This window comes from Colossoma macropomum, unplaced genomic scaffold, assembly GCF_904425465.1.
Source record: "Colossoma macropomum unplaced genomic scaffold, Colossoma_macropomum, whole genome shotgun sequence".
In the NCBI taxonomy this organism is placed as follows: domain Eukaryota; kingdom Metazoa; phylum Chordata; class Actinopteri; order Characiformes; family Serrasalmidae; genus Colossoma; species Colossoma macropomum.
The window spans coordinates 14,077,488-14,092,394 of record NW_023494784.1 but is presented as its reverse complement, the minus strand read 5'-3'; the positions used below and the strand labels follow the sequence as shown (position 1 = coordinate 14,092,394).

The 14,907-nt window shown below is 37.9% G+C and overlaps 2 protein-coding genes across 3 annotated transcripts in view; one reads left to right on the top strand and one right to left on the bottom strand.

Moving 5' to 3' along the window:
• The window catches only part of srpx (sushi-repeat containing protein X-linked), a 29,114-nt gene extending 25,452 nt beyond the window's left edge, over positions 1–3,662 (top strand). Inside the window, exons 9-10 of the mRNA XM_036569168.1 lie at positions 1,628–1,749; positions 2,600–3,662. Coding sequence (XP_036425061.1) covers positions 1,628–1,749; positions 2,600–2,777 — 300 coding nt within the window. The 3' untranslated portion in view covers positions 2,778–3,662. The remainder of the gene's footprint in view (positions 1–1,627; positions 1,750–2,599) is intronic.
• Positions 3,663–6,279: 2,617 nt separating this feature from the next.
• On the bottom strand, positions 6,280–9,325 carry LOC118807282 (gamma-glutamylaminecyclotransferase C-like). Of its 2 annotated transcripts, none has more exons than XM_036569296.1 (3): positions 9,196–9,325; positions 7,507–7,547; positions 6,280–7,297 (listed from the first exon to the last, which is right to left on the bottom strand). In XM_036569296.1, exons 2-3 carry the CDS (start codon positions 7,531–7,533, stop codon positions 6,800–6,802), a joined length of 525 nt encoding a protein of 174 aa, XP_036425189.1. In that variant the 5' UTR covers positions 7,534–7,547; positions 9,196–9,325; the 3' UTR covers positions 6,280–6,799. The 2 variants fall into 2 exon arrangements, with proteins under 2 accessions (XP_036425189.1, XP_036425276.1); XM_036569383.1 differs by having other exon boundaries at positions 9,174–9,314.
• Positions 9,326–14,907: the final 5,582 nt, after the last annotated feature.

Genomic DNA, 14,907 nt, shown 5'->3' with positions numbered 1-14,907 from the left:
AAATGCCCAGCCCAGCGCTACCTCAACACAAAACACAGAGAAGGGGTAAAGCAGGAGGACATTGTACACAAGACACATCTAACCAATAGTTGTGCTACAAAGGGACTATGGTGCTCTCTGAGAGCCACTTTGCATTGCCAGGCCCCCTGAGCTCCCCACAGCTGCCCCCGCCTCGCCAGGGGGCTGGATATCCTGGTGACCTGCCCAGCCCAGACATAGACCCTGGGGTATGCGGCATCGTAGCCAGTCCACCATCCCAGCCAGCACAAGTGCCATAGGCTGCGTGCTCTTAGGCAGTGGGTGCCCCCAGTCCTTTCTTGTGGCCATTTCCTTAGAGCAGCGTCTCCTTGGCGTACCCAGCTGTGGGTGTACTGTCCTTTTCTGTCCCTTGCAGTCAGCCCAAAACCAGCTCTGTGAGCATCCCCTGCATTGATGCACTGGAGTGGAGAGACTAACCTTGCTCTCGGCTGGCGTGACCTGTCCGGAAAGGGAAAGGTATAGTGCTTGGTACCCCCTTTTTTCTCAGGCGATGTCTTCTTTAGCAGAGGCATGAAATGCCCAGCCCATGCAACCCCAACACAAAACACAGGGACAAGGTAATGCGGGAGGACATGACACACAGGGAGGGTATACACTTCTAACCACTGGTTGCACTTCAAAGCCCACCCTCCTCAGACACATTTACTCTAATAAACACAATTACTGTGACAACAACACCAACAATATCAGTAACAACAGCAAAAATAATTGTCCTTTTCAACTAGGAGTATGGCGCACTCTGAGAGCAACTTTGTCACTCCCCCTGAGGTCAAGTCAACGTTTATTTATATAGCACTTTTTACAACAGACACCATTACGAAGCAGCTTCACAGAAAAATCTGAGTCCAAGTGCCCATGAGCAAGCCAGTGGCAACAGTGGCAAGAAAAACTCCCTAAGAGCAAGAAGAAGAAACCTTGAGAGGAACCAAGACTCAAAAGGGGAACCCATGCTCCTCTGGTCGACACTGAATAGCAAACAAAAACAGAAGAGCAATATGTGCAGAAAATAAGATTTGACCATTAGTATAAGTGTTAGATATGGAAAAGGGGAAAAGCAGGAGAAGCGTTGGCTATAATTTAATAGTTCAAGTCTGTGCATGCAGCAGTATCAGCAGGAGTGTCGGTGGCATGCAGGTGAGGTTTGCACAGCATGGTACAGCTCCATGGTGGTCAAACTGGTCCAGAAGGCCATAATACTCTATATCTATGAACCCCCAGATCTGCACCCTTTTGAAAACTATTACCAAAGGCTTGACTAAACAAGTAGATTTTTAGCCTAAACTTAAAGGCTGAGGCTGTGTCTGAGTCCCGAACACTGACTGGAAGATTATTCCAAAGCTGGGGGTCTTTGTGTGAGCTCCCCATGACAGCGGGGCCTGTAGAGGATGCCATAATATTACATGTATTAAGTTGCTTTTTAAGTAAGCTTTAAAAAGAAATATATTAGTAGGTTACTTTTAAAATGCAACAGTATGCTGAATCAGACTGCTTAAAGCTGATCAACTTTGCAAGAGCCTGAAATACTCACTTGTGACATTAAATTGCTAATATGTACATGCATGTGTGTGTGTATGTGTGTGTGTTTCAGCATTCGCAATGTGGCTTGGACCTGAGACATGTGACTGTGATTGAGCTAGTGGGGATTTATCCAGCTCAGATAGGGCGCATCAGACACCGACTTATACCCTCAGGACTGGCCCTACAACTCAGGTATTCATTAACCTCAGAACACAGTGTGTCTGAACAGGTGTGCAACTTAAGAGATTCAGGTTTTTTGCATGTGTGAGCAAGAAACCACTTAAGTGCATGCTAAAATATATGTCTCAAATGTCTTAGCAAAATCTTGACTGTACAGCATGAATCATACGTATTGGTCAGTGAGGTTAAAATTCCAGGAATTTGCAATACAAATATCCAATTTATTTTAAATGGAGATACAGGTGAACGTAAATACAGAACGTAATTTTTTTTTTTATTTCTAGGTAGCATGTTTCATACAGGTTAAACCAGTCTCGTTTGTTGTGTTTAGCCCCTGTCCCAGTACTTCTGATTGTAAATCTTATATTCAGTCTCTGAGCAATCAAGAATGGCACTCAGACCCTTTTAATGTGGCAGCTCAGTGGCCAGCTATGAAAAACACTATACTTTTGTTGAAAGAACAGATGAAATTTTCAAATTGATAGAAAAGCCTAAAACGTTCTAAACAAATGTATTGGTATTTCAATGAAATAAAAACCCAAGCAGAAGTAAAAGTAACTTTTTGTGATTTTTCCAGACTAAAATAAACTGATAAGACTTGAAGGTAAAATATATGACCTAGAGCAAAGCAGATCAGGAGCTAATTATAATATTGCAATTTAACAAAACTTGACGTACAAATCCACCAAAATTATACCTAAGTATATGCAACCGACCAAGCCTTTAAATCAGCTGTTAGGTTTTTCTAACAGAATTTTGTCTTTCCAAAGAGTCACATGCATATGGACACTCTGTTACTGAATGCATACTGAACATCTGTTGTAGCAATAACTGTTACTTTACTCTGTGTTGTGTTTAACAGACTGCTGCTGCAGCTGTCCCAGAACTCATTTAACCTGGTGCTGCTGGATAAGCAGGGAGTGGACAAGCAGCGCTACACATACCCCATCACAGCAGCAGAAATCTTCAGTACTATTGATACCTTCCCCCTGCGCACTGAAGAGTCCATCCTGCAGAAAGAGGCAGGACACAGCTGCTAGATAAACATGCGTTCACACACAAACACATATACACTCAAGCAATCCTCCATCTATTCCTACTTGGTTTAAAGGTAACCAGACTACATGGAGAAACAGGGCAGAGCTGCTACATACACAAATACGAATGCATGAGAGAGTTTCTTTTGTACTTGTGTATTTTTAAAGTGCTTTACTATATTTTGTGTTTTTACACATATATATATTTATGTTAATATGTGTCAGAATGGATAGTCTGCCCACCTTCTGGCAGTCCAGTCAAAACTTCATTTGTTTACTTGGGTTCTTCTTTTGTGAAACACATATGCTGAATTTCACCCTGAAATCTCCAGTTCAAATATGTCCTGTTATTACTGATCAGTGCACTGCATACACACGCTCTCATATAAATTTCCTTTACGATTGTTATTATGTTAAATAAAAGTATAGCTACACCAAACACTGAAAGAATGCAAATGACATGGAGTCACTTTGAGGCACTACTTTCGAAAATAATTGTATTTAAAAGTCATGTGCAATCATATGCACTAATTTAACCAGTACTGAACTGTACTGTGCTTCTTAAGTCAAACAGTGAGGGGAAACAACTATTGAGATAGTTATTCAATATTTAATATTAATATTTTAGTTATTTATTATACTTCCAGTGCATATATCCACTTCAATATTTCCAAATTAACAGCATTAGTACTTTGTTGCAGAGCCCATGTTGAGCCAAAGGTAATTGACCTTTTGCAGCATTGTGGTTCAGTTTTGGGCCATTCCTCTTGGGAAACCATTTTTAATTTCTTTAATCCCCTGGCTGTATCTTGCCGTTGTTTTCTTGTTGAAATGTCCATCTCCTCCCCAGATTCAGATTCTTGGCCAGTAATAAATTTTCCTCTTGTATGTCTTGGTACATCATGTCATTCTTGTTTCCTTCGATGATATGTAATTATCTAATGCCACTCCTGAGTGGCAGCGGCCACTGACGTTTGGCTAGTGCCAGTCCTGAGCGACAGATGCCGATGGCTGGCTGTTGCAGATGCTAAATAGAAATCACTCTAATTAATACAAATCAATAAATAAAAGCAAGAGTGTTTAATCTGGGTTAATCTGTACATCTCCATACATAGTGCAGTTAGAAAAAAAAGGTTGCTCTGTAGGATATGCATTAGGATGTCTCACTCAGATATTTTTCTAATGTTGCAACTGGGCATAGGCTGTGTCCAGGTTTGGCAAACATGAACCCCCTATAGTTTTCACAGTCTCGCTCCATAATGTCTTCATGGTTTTTGTTTCTTCATTGCATAACAATGTGCAGTATGCCGTTTTGATGTCTTAATAGCAAATGCTTTCTTGCCCTCTTTACCTCGACACCCAAAATGAAGCTGTTTTTCAAACCAAACTTTGTTCAGAGCCCTCTTGGATGGTTGGGAATACATGCATTAGATTCCCTGATGATTTTCTCATCTGTGGGAAAAATTAATGGATGATGGGTCGTTTTGTCTCTCCCTTTGCGTCTCATTGTTTTAATGGTTCCGAGGAAGATGTTGTTTGCAGGCTTAAATTCAGGGTCATTCTTTAATCATCAGGAACAACTAAGTGGAGGTTTGTTAAGGTACCTGTTGAGCCCTGTGTGCAGTCCAAGATTACTGCTGATACTACAAGGCTCACCTTTTGTGGTACAGATAGAGTATCAAGTTCAGCTCAGCCTTTTCAATTGTTGCCAAAATAACCTGAATGTCATTTTATAACAGCCAGTCTAAAAAGCACTTTGTAGCACCTCTGTGAAGCTGGTCCCCCAATTCTCATGTTACTAAGCAATAAGGTTTGATGTGTGACATCACTCAGTCCCCATCAATGTCCAAATCGCGTCAAAGGGTCTCATTCATTTATGCTGATTTGTGCTGTTAAAAGAAATGTTTGTGCTGTTGTATTTATCAAGCTATAGGCAAAAAAATATTTTTTAATAAGTGATGTCACCCACCCAATGTTAAAATGCTCACCAGATATCAACAAAAAATTTATTGAAACCACCAAGAACACAATAGATTCCAACAGCGACCAATGTGTGCTTTATTCTAACAACAGCTCTGGAATTTTTGTGGATATTCCCTTTTGGTTTCATGCCAACCTAACGATGACCTATCCAGTTTCAAAGGATTAAAAATGTAAAAATAAATTAAAGAGATTACACTTCGGTTTAATTGTTATAACCATACAAAATTTCAAAGCTGTGCTCCAAATAATTTTAGGTTTGCCTATCTCAATGACTGAACTGAGCCAGAATGTTAAATCTTTAAAAAAGACATATTAAATATAATGCTTAAAAAACATATTACCTTTAATAAAATCTAATCTGGAGCATTATAAAGCTTATTTTGGAAATTCAGTGTTTTTCCATTGAAAGCATTACTTGATTTTTATTAGGCTTCTTGGTCAAAAATGTAATCTTTAAAAAACAAGGTAAAGTAAGGAAGGCGCGACTTGGATGTTGATGTGGCTGAGTGACGTCACTTATTAAAAAAGTATTTTTTTAACCTACAACTTGATAAACACAACAGCACAAACATTTCTTTTAAGGCAAAAACCAGTACAAATGTAGCAAACAAACGAGACCATTTTTGTGCGATGCAGACGTTGATGGAGGGGCTGAGTGAGTCACAGGTTAAATAAAATAAAATATTTAATTTCTCAGAAATGCTGCCAGCCTGTTTTGCCATTACTGCAGTCGACCTAACAGTTTTCATGGTAATGGCAGATTCAGAATTTGATGTGCGTCTGCAGACAATTTTTTTTGGAGTCAGCGCCAAACGGGCTGGAGGTCAAATGTTATTTTAAAGTCATCCATTTTATCAATTTCTCGTTTTGTATAAGCACAACTGCAAAGCAACTAAGGTTTATATGCATGAAGTTTGTTGTTACTTGACTTAGCAATGCATCAGCGGAGTGATACAGTTTTGATGCGAAAAAGCCATGCTGTTACCACAAATATCAGCATGGTTAGAACACTTCTGTACCAATCAGATTGTAAGTTTGGAGCTAACTGTTGTATAAAACTAATATAATGATTTTGCAATATTCTTATGTTTCCCAGTTACTAATTATAAAATTCACTGAATTGTGTAGTTGGAATCTCAGTCTTTAGGAGGCTTTCGCTTCTCATATCTTTTACCAATTAATACCATGAGCAATTACATATACAGTACGTTACAGAAACTAACATTTTTGGTAATATTACATGCAGCGATTACACATACCTGACAATGTTTAACATCTAAATATTGTCACTTAAGATGCATTTATTTATGGTCATTAAAAAGTGAAAATTGATTACATTATTCAAATGAAAGAATTACATCATCAAATAATAATAGTGAGTGGAACAGTATAGATTTGTGTGAGACCAGGCTGTCAATAAATGTATGTATGTTAATTACAGGGCATTTTTCAACTTTCCAGTTACCTAAATAATAGATTGTACAGTACGTAAAACAATGAGTCACACAGAATATGCATTTTCTCATGTTTTAACACTAGGTTTATTGGAATGTTAGCACAATAACCAAACTTAACAAGAAACTGCTTGTGTTAGACCCTGGAGGCTGTTTAAAACTGTCTACTCATTTTTATTTCCATATGCTTGTGAGTTTAAAAGGACACAAAAAAGTCACAAATAAGGTTGTTTTAAGTTACTGTTATTCACAGCTTCATAGAGTGTTCACTGGATGAAGACTTGATGGATGGAGATTGCCTATATTATATGTACCATAACAGCGTCTGGAATAAAAACCTACTTTTATGGTTTTGGAGGTACTGGAGTGAACATGTAAAAGTACTGCAAGAAGCTACAGGCAGAAGAGCAAACTTTCATTAGCATTCTACTAAAAGCTGGCAACAGGAGAGAAGAGATTTTAATCCAGTGTTGTACCTCTCATCAGTTAATTAATTTATGTAATTTTACTCATTTTAATATTACCTGGCATGTATTAGGCATTCAGTCTGAGAACCATCAACCTGAACTAGTCATGGCAAATTTTGCATCATTCTCTGGCTTCACGAGTCACATAACACAGACCATGATCCCCATATGCATCATAGCTGTCAAAAATTGGCTTCTGGAGCCACTCTGCCTCATAAGTAGTGGTACTATAAACAAAGGCTTCAGTAGTGCTCCCCACTTTTGGTGTTCCCTCTCCCTCTCCAATCCTGTGCTCCACCTCTAGTAGGATACGTGTACGCTGATACATTTGTGGGCAGCTTTCAAACCAGTCCAAGAACTTCAGCATCTGGTCATCCACACTGTAGATTTCTCCCCGGACATGTTGGCCCTTCCCAGGAACATTGAGAAGGAAGGGGATGTTGTACTTGCCTGCTATGACAAGCGGGTATTTCTCAACAGTGCGGGCATAGCAGAGGAATTCAGCTTTACCATTAGTAATGTCCAGCATCCTGTAGTAGTTGGGCTGGCCTTTTTTCAGAGTCCCATAAACAAAAATGTACGTCATCTGAACTGTGGGGAAAAGAACCCTAAAAATTCCCTTTTAGGAGAAACAAACCACAAAATTAGATGTGCACTGCTGTAATATTATTAATATCAAAGGCAACTGACCCAAAAGTCGTGTCATAACTGAAAGAAACGAGACCAGCAAATTCAAGATAGGGGTAGGTTTGTATTCTTGTAATTAAACTCCATGTAAATAATATATTATTACAACTTAAAATTGAAATCGAAGACTTCTCAGCTTACCAAAGTTGTAGGAAGTAATTTTCTCATACCAGACTGCAGTCCTGGAATGCAAAAATGATTGCCTATATAGTAGTTCTTTAAGTCCAAGATGTTGTATGAAATGAATTAATACAAAATAATATAAATTTAAATAAAAAAAGGCAATGATAGGCACATCATTTAAACCCTACATTTAATTGAAAATAGTACAAAGACAACAGATCAAATGTTGAAACTAAGAAATTTTATTGTTTATTGAAAAAAAATTGCCCATTTTGAATTTGCAGCCAACAACACATTCAACATGTTCACTGTGTGAAAGACTGCACAGGCAAATAGTGCAACAACTCAAGAATAACTTTTTTCAATATAAAACAGCAAAAGCCTTTTTCTTTTTATCATCTACAGTACATAATAACATTAAAAGATTCAGATAATCTGGAGAAATCTCTGTATTGTATGCAAGGGACAAGTCCAAAAACCAATACTGGCTGGCTGTGATCTTTGGGCCCTCAGGCAGCACTGCATTAAATGCAGAATGTAGTATTTAATTTTCTGTAGTGAAAATCACTGCATGGGCTCATCACTGCATTCACAAATGCAAGTTAAAACTCTAAAACGCAAAGACGAAACCATATATAAACGGGATCTAGAAACCTTCTCTGGGCCTGAGCTCATTTAAGATGTACTGAGGTGAAGTGGAAAAGTGTTCTGTGATCCGAAGAATTAAAATTTGAATTGTTTTTTGGAAAAGCTTACAGAGTGTTGTTAAAAGAAAAGGCGATGAAACACAATGGTAAACATGACCCTGTCTCAACTTTTTTGGAATGTGTTGTTGGCATTCTCAGTTTCAACATCTGATATGTTGTCTTTGTAGTATTCTCCTTTAAAAATATGGTTTAAGTGATTTGCATATCATTGCATTCTATTTCTGTTTACATTTTGCAGTGTCCCAACTTTTTTGGGAATGGGGTTGTAAATAATGGTCAAACACAAAGCTTATTACAGTAGCCAATGCTTTTACTGAAATGGTAAAAATACTTTCTACCATTTAATCAGTATTTTAGCAACATGTGTCTCATAAAGAATGTATAAAGCACTTAGACAAACATACAAAAAATAAACGGTTGTGGCACAATTTCTCAAAAGAGTTAATTTATTAAATGATGCCTGTGTTACTCCAGTAATTGTTTTCGATGTCTTAACCTTGACCAAAACAGAACAATATCTTTTCCTTGAGTTAACAAATTGCAAGTTAACAAGCCTCCCCGAAACCAAATTAAAGAGTTCAAGGGTTGCTGTGTAAGCTCTGCCCGCAGGCTCTTGCATCACACTCAGTTTCAGCAGTTTAAGCAGCTGCTAACGTGACACTGATTTGCTCATCTCTCCCCTTAGTAAATGGCTCAGTAAATAAATGAAACGTATGATAAGCCCAACAACGTCTTCCTTAAAAAAAACAACGGCACCGTCAGAGGATCCCGAACTGATTGCAAATTCAATAATTTACAAATAATACACGTTATGTTTAAAAGAAAACGACGGTGGACTAATCTGCGTAAAGTTACATAGCCTGGAACCTTCTTTACCTGAATAATTACTACCTTTGGTTTCTATATGTCAAACCTAACTGATACACTTAGCCTGATAGGCTATGTTGTAGGTGTACATATGTGAATAAACCTACTTACAATAACTCAAGAGGAAAAATACCTGAATGCTCCTGTCTCCAAGATATACTACGGCGTTGGAGGGTACTTAAAGCATTATTAATTTTTAACACAAGAACAACAGACGTATACTCGGATTGCTACATTACTTCCGTGTTGGAAACTAGTTGTGATACCGCGAGATCTACCGATTACACAGACAAATAGAGAGGAGACAGCCGGTGTAGTGCCAAATTCCGCACCCCCGCCAGGAGAAGCACCCCCTCTCGGCAGCGTGCGCGCAACGTCTTTTTCTCGAAAGGGGAGGTAATCCGCTTTTTACTTTACTTACATCGACTAACAGAACGTGCAAATGATCACGTTCATGCTTCCCTGTTGGAAACTACAGTTGTGATACCCCGAGATCTACCGATTACACAGACAAATAGAGAGGAGACTGAGCCAGCGTAGTGCCAGACTGTTGAGGGGGCGTGGGAGTGGGCAACCCAGTCTACATGTATTTAATGTGTTGAAGTGTTTTTAAGTTTCTGCATAATTCAGTGGTTAAGATGTAAGTTATTCAGAGTGCTTTGGTGTGAAATGGTCCATTGTAGAGTCTCAGATTTCTTTACAGTGGTGGTGATAGGAACCAGTGGGGTATTTCCCAAAGCAGGATTTCTCAGTTTAGCCAGATAAGTCAAGCCTGTCTAGCAGGAAAAGAGCAGAGGAGCATTGCTATTAGACAACTTTGGGCTTAAGATATCGGCTAACTGAGAAATCTTGCTTTGTCAACCCCACCCCAGGGGTCACCATGTATACAACACAAAAATAGCCATTTTATTTAATATCCAAAACCATCAGAGAACCTACACATGATTTCTGAGTTCTTGTGGACGATGTAAATAGTGGTAAGTTTGAAAATAAAAAATGGATATCTGGTTCCTATCATCACCACTGTGAACAATGCTGTTTCTCTAGAACAGAGCATTTTGCATCTGAATGACTTTGTTTACATATTTAACAGCTGAACAATGTAGAAACTTTGAAAAAAAATAAGCGGAATTCCACTTTAAGTGGTTGGATTAGAATCCAATATCTTTTAAAGAGCTTACTTTGCTCATCTAGACTCATCTATTCATTTCATCATAAAGTGAAAAACCTGAAAGTCCATTTCATATTTGTCTACTTACACTCAAACTTGAGAATAAGATTCTCTACTTTCCATTTGCTCAGTTTCTGTTTCATGAATGCATCCATGAATCCAACTGACCTAAAAAGAAAACAATGTTTTAACTAACAAAAACAGTACTTCAATTTTCAAAATAAATTAAACCAGGACATCAGAATGTACTGTCTGCAGGTATCCTCATCCTTTAAGGCTTTTTTAATTCACTTTTTAATCACTTCAAATGTACTGATTTTTAAAAAGATTCTACACAATTTAATGGTTGAGATGTATAAAAGTCATTCAGAGTGGTTTGGTGCAAAATGCTGATGTCTGACACATCATTTTATGATAGTTTTGTAATAAAGTATTGGCTTAAAATATATTTGAATCAATTTATTTTAATCCAGTCATAGTGGGGGTATGGCCCAAAGTAGCCCCCCAAAGAAAACCTATTTTCAGATTTATGACAATTTAACCATCGTTAATATTCCATGTAAAAGCTTAGAAGACGTGTTCATTGGTGGTGCTGGATAGTAAATAAAATGGCTATATTTGTGTTGTAGACATTGTGACACCTGGTGCATATCACCACCAGTGTAAAGAAATCTGAGTCTAAGTTTCTCTACAATGAGTGAACTATCAAGATGGAATCATCTTTAGGAGTAAACGTATAGCTATTCCCCATACGCTCAGAAGGGAGATCACACAGTGCATCCACTCCTCTCATTTAGGCGTTGAAGGGTGCCTTAGGAGGACCAGGGAGTGGCAGGGTAAGAATTACCAAATCAAGTCATACATATTGAAATGTAGCATCTGTCGGTCAGTCGACAATAAGCATGGGCAAAAGTATGCACTGATTTGTTTACGTTTGATGGTAAGAATTACCTTATCACAGTAGACTATTTTTCAAATTGTCAAATGTAGCAAACACAAAGTCCAGTACTGTTATCAGCAAGCATTTTGCCCATCAAAGTATTCCTCGTTTCAGGACTTCCGGCGGCTCGAGAAACCGTATGGCAGCACAAGTTACAGCTCCGGTATTGGCCAATGAAATCCCCGAAATTCAAGGAAATTTGATCTTTAAACTGAAAGGAAAATGAGGTTGTGGTTAAGAAGCGTCATGGAGCGAGAAATGGAGAAAGAAGTCAAAGACTTCACGGGAGAATCTCTATCGGGAAAATTTAACCAGAAATTTTACCGAATTTAAACAGAAAATATCAGACGCTATGGGCTAGATTGGGGAGACTACGCAGCAACTCGGAGAAGTGGAGAGAAGTATAGCGGAGGCAGAGAGGTGGGATATTGGAGTTAAAGACTCCTTAATTCAGCTCATCAAAAACCAACGAACATTGCAGGCTAAACTGTCGGACCTGGAAGGTCTCTCCCGGCGAAATAACGAAAGGCGAAAGGTTAGTGAAAAAAGGGGGAAAAAAAGAAAATGCCTCAGTAAGCAAGGAAAGAAAAAATGTTTTGTGGTAATGGCCGGTACCAATAACGTGACTTACGCCACAACACTATAGCATCTGCTATTAGGTTGGTTAGCACCCTTTCATTTTGGTTTGTTTGTTTGGTTGGTTTACTTTTTGAGTCTGCTAACGAGGGGCACCACTATGTTGCTATTTCCCCTCAGATCTGGAAGATAGAGTGACTCCTCCTGGTTGGAAGTCCGGTTTACTTTCTTTTTGGAACTGTATAATAGTTGTAGAGGTGCAGTTGTTCTTGTTTGTCAGTGTTGTATGAGGTCTGTGGGTCGATTGAGGCAGGTGCATGAAAGTTGTTTGGAGAAACAAAAATGTCTTTACAGTACTATAATATTATGTCGATGTGAACGGGTTGAACAATCCCATTAAAAGAAGCAAAATGATCACTAAACTGAAAAGGGAGAAAATCAACATAGCCTTTTGGCAAGAAACGCATTATCATCTATCGAACATGAGAAATTTTTTAAAATAGGCTTTCGCAGTACTTTTTTTTTCCTGTTTTAAGTTGCAATATTAATACCAAATTCAATGAGTTTTGAGTTCATTTCTGAAATAAAAGACAAAAAGGTAGATATGTTTTAATCATGGGTAAACTTAAATATTTATGCCCCCAGGATGCAATACAGCCTTCTTTAAGAAAATATCTGACTTACTAGCATCTAAAGCTCAAGATACCCTTATGTGTGGTGGAGACTGGAATATGCCATTGAATCTTAGATTAGATACTACCAATAAAATGAGGAAAAAGAATTCTGTAGAGATCCAGATGAATAATATGCTCCAAGATCTGGGCCTAATGGACATATGAATGGACAAAAATTAGATTTTACTTTCTATTCTGCACGCCACAATGTACACTCGAGAATCGATTATTTCTTAATGTTTTCAAAGGACCGTCATAGAATTAAGAGCTGCAGTATAGGCCCTAGAGACCTATCAGACCACTCTAGTTTATATTTAAAATTACAGCTTGGTAGTACCCCTAAGAAAACCCTATGGAGGTTAAACACAGAAACGCTAAATGACGCAACATTCAAGGCCACAATGGCAGACGAATTTAAGTCCTTTTTAATTAATAATAATAATGGAGAGGTCAGTCCAGCTATACTGTGGGATGCAGCTAAAGCTTTTCTCAGAGGGAAAATTATCGCTCAAACGGCTTTTATCAAAAAGTTAAAAACTCAAAAACTGCAGAATTTGGAAGATAAACTAAAAAAGACCTGGAACGGCTTCATAGTTTAACTCTAGACCCATCTGTCCTCCAACAAATAAGACCAATTAAACAAGAAATATTTAAAATTCATAGCGAAGCGATGGAAAAGAAAATAAGATGTATGAAAAAAGATTTTATGAGGCAGGAAGAAAAGCAGCAAAACTATTAGCTTGGAGGACTTGTAAGCAACAAGCAGATAGCTTAATTTATAAAGTTAGAGACCCTGTAACAAACAAAACAAAAACGAAATTAGAAGGTATCCAGAAATCTTTTGAAACATATTATAAATTATTGTATTCTCATCCAGAGAAAGCCAGCGAACAGAATGTAGAACAATTTTTGAAATCATTAGATCTCCCTTCTCTGGGTAAACAGCATAATGATGAATTAATCTCTGAAATTTCAAGAGAAGAAATTGATGCAGCAATATCGGCCCTCAGTGTAGGAAAATCGGCAGGCACGGATGGATATCCACCAGAGTGGTACAAGTTGATGAGAGAATCCTTGCTTCCTTTACTTGAAACTTGTTTTAATTATATTATGAGGGAGGGGTCTCTTCCTCCTTCGTGGAATGAGGCTATTATCTCCGTATTACTAAAGGAGGGTAAGGACAGGATGGACTGTAGGTCTTATAGACCCATAAGAGTTCTCAATGTAGATTATAAATTGTATGCCTCAATTCTGGCCAAAAGGATGGAGAAGTTGATGCCTTTTTTGATAGATGAGGATCAAACCGGGTTTATAAAAAACAGACAAACCCTTGATAATATAAGGAGAGCCCTTCATATTATTGATGTTATTAATAGGAGGGAGTGTAGTGCAATTATCCTTCGACTCGGTCATTGATGAATATTTTGAAAATATATGATAATTACTCTGGAGATATGCTCAATATTCAAAAAACACAAGCTTTGACATTTAATTTTAGTCCCTCTAAAGAACTGGTAAATAGGTATAACTTGAATTGGCACTCTTCATACATTCAATATCTTGGGGTCCGTTTATCAAAAGATGTGTCACTTTTGATGGCCATAAATTTTAATCAGCTTAATAAAAAAATGTATAAGGACATGGACAGATGGGCCTTGCTTCCCCTTGATATAGGCAGCAGAATAAGATCTGTTAAGATGAATATCCTCCCCAAATTATTATATTTATTTACAGCTTTGCCTATAGATATTCCTCCTAAACAGTTTAGGGAATGGGACAAACATATTTCTAGGTTTATTTGGAATAAAAAGATGCCTCGAGTAAAATATTCTACCTTGATGTTGCCGACAGAGAAGGGAGGCATGGTGCTACTATGTTTAAAAGATTATTACGTTGCTGCACAGCTAAGACCACTTGTACTTTGGTGCAATCCAACCTATGAAGTGACATGGAAGGATATAGAATTTTCACTAATGGATATTCCAACACAGTCAGTTTTAGGCTGTCTTGACAGGACTAAAGAATTATTGCAAATACAGAATCAATGGGTTGGTTTTTCCTTTAAAATTGGGCTTGAGGTGATTAAAAGATTCCAGCTTCATAGAGAAATTAAAGTACTGAGTTGACCCACATTTTACTCCAGCATTGTATGATTATAGGTACAGATGGTGGTCTGTAGATGGTATTACTGCCCTCTGTAAAATGGTGTCAAATGGGGAATTTGACAGTTTCCAGAAATTATGCAATTCATTTGACCTTGGTAAACAGGATTTTTTTTTGATATTTACAAATTCGTCACTTCTATATGAAAGAGGTTAAAGGCCCTAACCCTGTTCCTTTCTCAGGACTGACTCAGTTTTTTATGGTTGCATATGAGGGTGAAGGAAATAAAGGGGTTATTGGCAAACTGTACAAAGCCATCTGTTTAATGAATAAAAATTCTACTAATTATGTGAGACTTCACTGGATACATGAGATCTTCAC